Source organism: Heterocephalus glaber, unplaced genomic scaffold (genome assembly GCF_053883595.1).
Source record: "Heterocephalus glaber isolate CG9 unplaced genomic scaffold, H.glaber_assembly_v1.0 deba00001542, whole genome shotgun sequence".
NCBI lineage: Eukaryota > Metazoa > Chordata > Mammalia > Rodentia > Bathyergidae > Heterocephalus > Heterocephalus glaber.
In genome coordinates, this window is record NW_028258335.1 from 216,591 (window position 1) to 226,947 (window position 10,357).

Genomic DNA, 10,357 nt, shown 5'->3' on the forward strand with positions numbered 1-10,357 from the left:
CCAGGGGGTGCCCGGTGCTCCTGACCACCTCCGCGGTCCAGCCACCTGCCTTTGGTTACCTGGCCTTTTATAACGCTCTACTAAGGTATACTCAGAACCAGAAGCTCAACTCTGGGACGCGCTATGATCAGGCAGTGTGCTGGGCACCTAAAGCAGTCACTCCTCAGCGGCCCCTCCCTTCGGGCTTCGTCGCGGAAGCGCCGGCCAATGTTGAAGGCCCCCAAGAGGCGGCCCCTCTGCGCTTCTGCGCTGACCGGGAAAGGCCTGGGTGCCTGCCCATCTGCCGGGAGCAGAGCCTGAGCTCCTCCGCTCCACTCTGCCCATGAGGGGATGCAGATCCAGGAAGGTAAGGATGCCGCGGCAGGGGCTGGGTTTGTTATATGTCCGAGAGACGTTAGGCCCTCTTCCTTCACGCCTTCCTCGGGCTCTCGTCGCTCCTCCCCCTGACCCGCCCATCCCGTCTAGCGTTGGGAAGGGTTAGGGGACTGAGAGCGCTGGTAGGAGCGGGGACGTGTGAGCTCAGTTCGGTTCACCGATTGCAATATTATCCAGGACGAACGCTTGATCTTAGTACTCCGTATATTGCATACCATGTGAGGTGGTGGTGGGTCTGCTGAAAATAGTCTTCAAGGTCTCTTCTGCCTTTGTCGTCTCAGAAATCCGGTGTCATCGGAGACAGTTGCCTATTTTTTAAGTAGGTATTGTCAGTCTTGTTTTTAAAGAATAACTAAAAGTTTTGACCTTAACAGCAGTCTACATTTTTTTATTTCGACCTGCCAACTGCATTCACTCAAATAGATTTTTCTTTTGCACCACTGTACCTTTTTGAAACATCATAGTCTCTCTAATCCATGAACAGTTTGGGGGGAGAGGTAATGATTTGTTTTCTAGTGTGTGAGTGTTCGCTTTGTGGTCTGTGTGTGCCTCCAAACTGTGACATAGTCCTGTACTCCTTCAGTCTGTACGTTTGTTGGCTTAAACTTTTCTTCTGCCTAATTAAAAATTATGTAATTCACTAGTTTGCAGAAGCATTTAAGAATTATGAAACTTGAAGAACACAGTGTTGGCAAGAAATTTTCTAATAACATGTTCAATTAAGGAAGACAGGTACAGAAAAGATTTGCAATAGGATTTAAATTCTTTATGCAAAGTAAGTGATAAGTCTGAATTTATTATATTTTTTTAAAACTTGGAAATAAGTCAATTTGTGCTTATAATTTAAAAAAATTTACTGTTCAAATAGGGTTGACTAATTCTTTATTACAAAAAGTAAGTACACAAATACCTGGTCTGTCCTTTTTTTTTTTTTGGAGACAGGGTCTTCAGGCTGGTTTCGAACTTGCTAGGTAGCCCAGGCTGGCCTTGAGCTTGTGGCAGTTCTGCTGTGTTAGCGCCCTCCCCCCACCCCCACCTGCCCACCCTCAGCCCCATGCTGGGAATACAGGCATGTGACCCCACACACCGGTAATGGTAATTTATTACTGAGTTCATATGAAAAAAATTTTCATTTATAACACAAGCAGATTATTTGTTACAGTCAGTCACTAAAAGTAAAATTTATTTTAGCATTTTGGTGTGTTCTCCTGTTATTCTTTTTTACAAGTTCTTGAGCTTCTTTTATTATGTTGTTGATTATATCAATGTAAACTGTTTAGTAAAAATTCTGTATTTAGACTTTCTTTCATTTGAGATGGTTTCTCTTTTTTTCTCCCCTAGGTGAATTATATTTTAATGTACTGCAGGTTGTATATTATGGATGGAAACTGTTAAAGTTTATAATGTCAAAAGCTTTTCTTAGATCAAAGGTAACTTCCATGAAGGTATGCTTAAAATGGCCATGTTATAATACCCTAAAAAGAATTATAAATTTTTATTGTTCTTAATGTCTTATCACTTCTGTCCAGGTATCTTTTATAATTAGTAATCTAAACAAGTCTGGTAGTAAGTTGTAAAACAGTTGTATACTAAAAACGACAGCCTTAATTTTGAAAAAGTGTTTTATCATCCCAGTCACAAGATAAAAGCTGAAAACTCCGGAATTAGAGAACACAGAAGAGAAAGAGATATGGGTGGTAGTTGGTGCTATAGCTTGACGCAGGGCTTACCTCTTATAAGTGATGTGGTTCAGTTTAACAGTTCTCAGTCTTTTGGGGTTTTTTTGGTACAGGGGATAGAGCTCGGGTCCTTGCGTTTTTCGAGGCAGGTGGTGGAACCACTGACCTAAATCTCCCGCCCTAACAGTTCTCAGTAAGATAGAGATCAGGCAGTATCATACAAGATATCTATTTCCCTAGTGTTGGCTCTGATTTTTATTAGTTTTAAGTAACTTATTTAACTTTACTATTTCACTTATTTTTTAGTAGATGTGAGTTCACATTTATGTAAGAAATAAAACCATTAAATGTATAAGTAATATACAAATCAGAATTACTCTCAAAAGGTTTACTGTAACAAAAATATTTTCATATACTCTGTTTTGAGAGGTCTTGATGTGTAGTTCAGACTGGGCTTGAATTTGTTATCTAACCCAGGCAGGGCTCAAACACCAGTCCTCCTCCCTCAGCTTCCCAAGCACTGGAATTATAGACATGTGCACCACACTTGGCTTCATGTACTCTTAAATGTAGAGGAAGGGTGAAAATATACTATCTGTGAGAATCTTTCAATGAAGAGGAAATGAATTGGGTGGCTATGATTAAAATTTCTTTTTTGGTACTGGGGATTGAACTCAGGACCTCAAGCTTGCTAGGCAGGTGCTGTGCCGCTGAGTTAAATCCCCAGCCCAGATTTTTTTCAATACTTTTTCTTTATTCACTGCCAATATTTCTAACCCTGTCTTTAAAAAAATGATTGAAATGTGACTGAGCATTCATGAAATCTTAATAAGCTCTTAACTTCCCTTTCCTGAGCCTGCTTTCACTTTCAGCTTTTTTTTTTTCCCCTCCCTGAGAGGAGCATTATCTAATAGCTCACAACTGTAGCTAAGTGTTCTTTTATTATATTGTTAGTGCATATTAATTATACAAAGTAATGGGTTTCATCATGACCTTTTCAGATATACATGTAAAGCACAGTGTATTTATTTATTTTTGGTGGTGCTGAGAATTAAAGCCAAGACCTGTGCATTTAGGCAAGTTCTGTACCCCTGAGCTACATCCGGGTCCTATAGTGGAGTATTCTTGAGCTCTTGTATGAAGGTTCTAGCAGGGGAGTGTAGCTACTCATATACCCTTGATGAGGAAATTGTCCTCCTGTAGCTTGGGTGTTCGTTCTTTTCGACCTATTGTGCATCTTTGGGAGGGACACACGTGGAGTGGTGAAGAAGGAAAGGGACACCTGCCTAGCCAGCCAGATCGGGCGAATCAACCCTGGTGATCGATGGGGTGACAGATGTCATAGCCACATTGTCCCACACATCTCCTATAGTGGAGTATTCTTTTTGTTTTTTTGGTACCAGGGATCGATAGTGGAGTATTCTTGAAGAAAACTAATCTTGGTTCCTCCTTGATAACCAGAAAGAAAATCCAAAAGCCAGCTAGGTTTCCTAGATTTATACTGTTGTTTAAAAAAATCTGTTTAAATTTTTGTAAATGTCCTTAAGTTAGAATTGCACAATTAAACATCTTCATCTGCACTTACAAAGGATTTTTTTTTTTTTTTGAGATGGGGGGTCTTACCAGGCTGGTGTCCAGTTTACTAGCCCAAACTGGCCTCAAACTCGTAATCCTCCTGGCCCTGCCTCTAAGAATGCTAGGATTGCAGGCGTGTGTTCCCATGCTTTGCCCTGACAGGATTTTAAAGAGAAGAAAATAATGGAGGGAAATGTGGAGAGGTCAGCAGTTTTGTATAAACAGAAAGAATGTGAAATAGAACTCACTGATTTTCCTGTCCTGTGATCCCAGTACTCTTTTTTCTTAGGCTTTTCTGTGTGGCCCATCCTATCCTCCCTAGAAAGGCTGCTCAACTTAAAGAAATACTAATTGCTTTTTGTGCTGAAGAAAATGGTGTCCCGTAGTCATAATTATAAATTAGAGCCTTAGGACTCTTCACCATTGTCTTCACAAAGTCTTAAGCTGATATGTATTATTTGGATGTATGGAATGTGAATGTACTAGTCTGTGAATGTACTGGGCTGACCAAGGCAGAAGCATTATTCTTACTGCTCTTGTTGAAATAATATGATTTTATTTGTCCTGCTCTTTTTCATAGGTAATTTTAGTATCTTATGTTTCAGTTATGCCAACAGTAAAAAAGAAAAATTCTTTATCCTGGGAAGGTTATAATTAATGAAAAATACCAAGTTTTTGTTCTTAGTCTCTTACATGGCATTCTTTTTTTTTTGGTACCAGGGATCAAACTTGGGTCCTTGTGCTTGCGGGGCAGGTGGTGGCACCACTGAGCTAAATCCCCAGCCCTACATGGCATTCTCTATTACCATGGTTAAGTAGAAAAGTATGCATGTACACTTACTTATAAGGTAGAAAAAATGAGCAACACGTAGAGGCAATTTTTTTGTTTGTTTGTTTTGTTTTTGGTACGGGGGTGGGGGTGGGGGGATCAAACTCAGGACCTTCCGCATGGGAGGCAGGCAGCAGCACCACTGAACTAAATTCCCAGCCCTAGAGCCAGTTTTTTGTAAAGAGCTAATTTGTAAGATTCAATTTCTTTTTTCCACTTTGTTTTCTTTTAATTAAAAAAAAAATTTTTTTTTGGTACCAGGGATCGAACTCAGGTCCTTGCACTTGCACAGCAGGTGGCGAAACCACTGAGCTAAATCCCCGGCCCACCACTTTCTTTTGTTTGTTTTTGAGATAAGCTCTCACTGTATATCTCAGACTGGCCTCACATTCAAGGCAATCTTCCTGCCTCAGCCTCCCAAGTGCTGGGATTACAGGTGTGTGCCACCACACCTGACAAGATTTCTATTTTAATGTTATAAATATGTGAATATCTTGTTTCCAGAATAGTTCAGTTATGTAGAAAGTAGATGTTAAAAAATGTAATAATATTTATGTAGTGTCTTTTTTTCAGGTGACAGACTGGGTAGACCCATCATTTGATGATTTTTCAGAAACTACGGCCTTCTCTGCTGTTCCTACCACATCTTTAGGGGTGAATAACTCAAGTCACAGAAGGAAAAATGTGCCTTCCACATTAGAAAGCAGCAGAGCCCCGGCTAGAAAAAGAGGAAATCTGTCTTCCTCAGAACAGATTTATGGTCCAGAAAATTTCAAAGAATATTTGTCTGAAAATGAACCATGGGTAGATAAATATAAACCAGAAACTCAGGTACTAAATAGCATACAAATATGTCTTCATAATTTAATCTTGGGGTGGATGGAAAGGAGAGAAATGTCTATTTTCACATTTTTATATGTAAGAATTTTTCTCAGTGAAGTTGAAAAAAAAAACAAGTTTCGGGCCGAGGATTTAGCTCAGTGGTGCCACCGCCTGCTTCGCAAGCGCAAGGTCCTGAGTTCAATCCCCAGTACCAAAAAAAAAAAAAAGTTTCTACATAGTTTTATGTTCTAAGGCTCATATTTTATCAACCAGTGTTCAGAAGTTGTACCTTTTGTTCTTTCTCTTAGGTTTAATTTAACCCATTATAGAATTGATATCTTTATTTTTTTTTGCTAAATACTCATCTCTTTTCCTTTCCTAAAATGTATTTCTGGGTTTTAAAATATTGTAATTACAAACTTCCCTAATAATCCTGTAGTGATTTCAGCATAATGATAGAGTTGTTAGTGTAAAAATTCAAATATAGGGCCGGGGATGTAGCTCAGCAGCATAGTACCTGCCTGGCAAGTGCAAGGTCCTGAGTTCAATACCTGTCCCCCCCCCCCAAAAAAATTCAAATATAATCAAAAGGATCTATTACAATAGCATATTACTTATTTGCAGTTTTCTTCATTGAAAATGTTTAAATGTAGCTGGTGCTGATATATCAAAAATCATTCAGTGAAAATGTTTTGTTTTAAACCTGAAATTTTTGTCTTAGCATGAACTTGCTGTGCATAAAAAGAAAATTGAAGAAGTTGAAAACTGGTTAAAAGCTGAAGTCTTAGAAAGGCAACCAGAACAGGTAATGAAGTAAGAAATATGTTTTTAAAGATTCAGCACCAAATGTTTCCCTGACTTAACAGTAAGTTAGAGAAAGGTAAGTCCAGATGCTCTGCAGGAACAAGCTCCCTTACCTCACCGTGTCAGCCTCATTGGGAGACTGAGGACTGGGAGCTTTCCTGTGATTTGTGTTTCTTTCCCATCCTAACGCCCTACTGTCAGCAGAAGGCAGTGAGCCAACTGTGCTGCTAGTATTTTTAACACATTAGTTGATCTCACACTGAAGCAAGCAGGCAAATTACACATTAGTTTTTTACTAAATATAGGCTAAAACAGTTATCATTCATTTCAGACTGGTGTTTCTTGTTTCACTTCCTAAATCTGTGCTTATCTCCACCCCCTCCCACCCCCCCCACCCCCCGTAAAATAGTCTCTTTTTCTCTTAATCTCTCTTTTTTTGTGGGGGGGGGGGGACGACGACTCTTAATCTCTTTTTAAACTTTTTTTAATCTTCAAACATAAAAGGAGATAGACATGTTCATCTATCGGCAACGTGCTCTCATTTTCTCCCTTGAGTATTTTATAGTAAATTACAAATATTGTGACATTTCACCTTTAGACACTTTGATATGATGCTCTTGGGAAAAAATTTCCTAATTAACTATTGTATATATAATTATTCTGACAAAAATTAACTAATGCCTTAATGTTATCTAAAGATTTTTTTTTTTTAAGACAGAGTCTTGTTATGTAGTTCAAGCTGGCCTTGAACTCACTATGTAGCCGAGGCTGGCCTGGAACTCCTGGTGATCCTCCTGCCTCAGCCTCCTGAGTGCTGAGATTATAGGTGTGCACCACCATGTCTGACTTCATGTATTTTCAGGTTTTGTTTTTTTTTTTGTACTGCAGATCGAACTTGGGACCTTGCGCTTGCGAGGCAGGCGCCAGAACCACTGAGCCAAATCCCCGGCCCATGTATTTTCTTTTTGCATTTCTCCATCTATTCCCAAAATGTCCTTTTTTTCTTTTTTTGAGACTGGGTTTTCCTTTGGTAGTCAGGCTCATCTCAAACTCTTGGGCTCAGCTGATCCTCCTGCCTCAGCTTCTGGTACTATAGGCACGTAGTACTGTGCTTGCTGTTTAACCTTGAATGTTGAATCAAGGTCTTTATTAGATTCAAGTTGAACATTTTTTTCAGGAATTCTTTAAGGATCATGGTACATGTTTTATAATTTTTCTATTGTGTCATATCAAAAAGCATGGTTGGTTCTGCTGTCTCTGACATTGTCTGGCCACTCGATTAAAGAGATGGTGGTTAAATATCTGCATCTTGCACCTGGCACAGAATCAGTGGGAGGTGCTTTTGCAATGTGTCAGTGCCCAGTTCCTTAGCAGTCTTTAACCTCTATGTTTTGGCATCCATCTTTAATTCTTGCCTGAATCATTTGTCTAATTGGAATTATTTAATTAACCATCTTCTTATTAAAAGATTGCCATCATTAGGACTATTTAATTGCTGTGCAATATGGTTCTAATTGGGAAGACAGCTGGGCACATGCTTGTAATCCCAGCACTTGGGAGGCTGAGGAACGAGGATCACCATGAGGCCAGTCTGGACCACATAGTGAGTTCAAGGCCAGGCTGGACTATATAGCAAGATCCTCTCAAAAGATTAAAAAAATAAAAAAAGATTAAGTAACTAGAAAGACAAGTTTCCTTTGATTTTTGTGCGTGGGTGTGGTGGTGGTGGTACTGGAGTTTGAACCCAGGGCTTCATGTATGCTAGGCAAATGTTCTTCTATTGAGCTACATCCTCCACCCTTTTTATTTTATTTTCTTTTATTTTTGGTACCAGGGATTGAACTTGGGTCCTTGGGCTTGTGTAGCAGGCGGCGAAACCACTGAGCTAAATCACCAGCCCTTTATTTATTTTTGAGAGAAGATCTCCCCAGACTGGCTTCCATCTTACAGAACTCTTGCTCAGCTTCTTGAGTATCTGGTATTACAGGCATGCGCCACCATACCTAGCTAATTTTTGTGGGGTTTTTTGCTACCAGGGATTGAACTCAGGACTTTGCACTTGAAAGGCAGCCTTGGCGCCACTGAGCTGAATCCCCAGCCCCTGGCTAAATTTTTTTAATAGACTATTTTTTTTAGAGCAATTTGAACAGAAGATACAGACATTATCATCCACTACCAAAGTCGGACATTTGTTAGTACTGATGAGCCTACATTGATTTGTCACTCACAGCCAAAGTCCATTGTTTACATCAGGGCTTCTCTTTAAGTTTCAACTTTACAATGAAGTAATTAATGGTTGCTTGTATGGGACCAGATCCTTTTCTCTTGAATAAGGCTCCTTTCTGTCTGGCCTATGGATCTAACTCTTTAGGTTAAGATAATGTATTCAGGATGGATTTTCAGGGGCAGCTTTGATATTTCTTCGACATCTCATAGTAATCTCATCTCTCTTCTGAGCACAAATTTCTGGGCAGTTTCTCTGATGTACCTCTTGGACCAAAGGCTTTTCTCATGGACTTTTTTGGTCAGCCTCCATCTAATAGTTTATATTTTTCATGGATCCACCGTGTTTTGTCACTTAGCAGTATTTTAATACACTTGATGCTGTCTTAAACCTACCTAGGTGTTACTGTTACTTTACCAGTTGGAAAACCTAATTAGATATATGTATACGTGCATATATGTATTAGGGGAAGGATTTTTCTAGAATTTTAAAAGCACCTCCCAACACCAGGAGTTGGATTTTAATCACTCATATACTTTTTATTTTATAAAAGTTTCAATGATGTTAGTAATTGTAAGACATTTTTCTTGAAAATAAAGTTTGGTAATTTCTAGATTTATCAGTTCTCAAAGAAATTTTTAAAATTTTGTTGTAAATAAATTGTTATAGATATTATAAATATTTGTTGTAAATGTTATATTGTTAAAAATATTCCAAATGTTTGCTTATTTTAATTTTTTAGGACAACGTCTTTCCTTCAGAATAGTGTGGTAAATTTCTAATCATCGACAATGGAGCAACTAACTAGTTATCTTACTAGAAGCAAAATTTTTGTTTTGTGACTCTACCTACTGTGTCAGAAAACAGACCCTAACTGTATTACATTAAAAAAAAAATATGTAGCTGGGCATGGTGGCACATGCCTGTAATCCCAGCACTTGGGAGGCTGAGGCAGGAGAATCACTGGAAGTGTGAGGCCAGCCTAGACTACATAGTGAGTGCATGACAAGCCTGAACTACACACACATACTACCAAGGGGGAAAAAAAAAGTAGTGCCAGTGCATAGGGCTTTCTGTTTTATAAAAAAGTGATCTGGTTGGAAATACAGTCAGTTCTCGAGGTATTATATGTCAAAAAGTTGCTAAAGCAAATATAGTACTGAACCATTCTTCCTAAGAAAAATACAGCATTAGGTTTCTGCAAACTTCCTGTTATAACATTTTTTGTTAACCTATCAGTTTATATGTGTTTATTTAATATATATATTATTCATTCATTAACAATGCATGGTGAGCAGCCCTATATTTGTGCACTGTCATTTTGTTTGTTGTTTTTCTGAGACAGGGTTTCCATATATAGTCCAGGCTCCATTGAACTCACTGTGTAACCTAGGCTGGCCCCAAACTTGTGGTGATCCTCCTGCCTCATCCTCCCAAGTGCTGGGATTACTGGAGTATACCACCACTCCCAACTAATACACTGTCGTGTTGGAAAGTGGAACTGACTCTTTTGTGTCCAATTATGCAGGCCCTCACCTCCACTAGATAGGAGCAAGGAATAAGGTCCACTGTTGCATGTAGGAAATTTTCCCTTACACTTTTTTAACTTTCATTTTTTTCATCAAATTCATTTTATGAAATAATATTACTAGGACCTACAACCTCATATCATTAGATTTCTATGTCTGGTAAATATGTTTCTTAATACATATTTTTTATAGAATCTAATATGCAAATGGCACATTTCTATAAGAAATAATACTTATATAATTACATTGTGTGAGCAGTCTATTAAGATTAAATTTTATGACTTCGGGTAATCTCTAAAAATCTTTATTTTAGACTATGCCTCCTTAACTTAGCCAAATTTTGTTGATTTAATTTGGCTTCTAAATGGTCTTTGGTAAAAATATAAGAATTGAGGAATTAGCAGAAAAGGGGTTTATTATTCAAGAAATAAGATTTCAGGGCCGGGTTTTTAGCTCAGTGGTTCTGCTGCCTGCCTCACAAGCACAAGGACCGAGTTCGATCCCCAGTACCAAAAAAAAA

The 10,357-nt window shown here is 38.7% G+C and overlaps 1 protein-coding gene across 8 annotated transcripts; it reads left to right on the plus strand.

The window, feature by feature from the left end:
• The first annotated feature begins 172 nt into the window (after positions 1–172).
• Positions 173–10,045, plus strand: LOC147824455 (cell cycle checkpoint protein RAD17-like). Of its 8 annotated transcripts, none has more exons than XM_087189494.1 (6): positions 173–346; positions 1,020–1,150; positions 1,717–1,820; positions 5,032–5,289; positions 6,002–6,085; positions 9,051–10,045. In XM_087189494.1, exons 2-6 carry the CDS (start codon positions 1,144–1,146, stop codon positions 9,072–9,074), a joined length of 477 nt encoding a protein of 158 aa, XP_087045620.1. In that variant the 5' UTR covers positions 173–346; positions 1,020–1,143; the 3' UTR covers positions 9,075–10,045. The 8 variants fall into 8 exon arrangements, with proteins under 8 accessions (XP_087045620.1, XP_087045619.1, XP_087045622.1 ...); XM_087189495.1 differs by lacking the exon at positions 173–346 and adding an exon at positions 363–694; XM_087189493.1 differs by lacking the exon at positions 1,020–1,150 and having other exon boundaries at positions 178–346.
• Positions 10,046–10,357: the final 312 nt, after the last annotated feature.

Coding starts and splice junctions, on each gene's coding strand:
- LOC147824455 (XM_087189493.1), top strand. Junction 5,290..6,001: donor AATATAAACCAGAAACTCAG/GTACTAAATAGC, acceptor TTTTTGTCTTAG/CATGAACTTGCTGTGCATAA. Junction 6,086..9,050: donor TAGAAAGGCAACCAGAACAG/GTAATGAAGTAA, acceptor TTAATTTTTTAG/GACAACGTCTTTCCTTCAGA.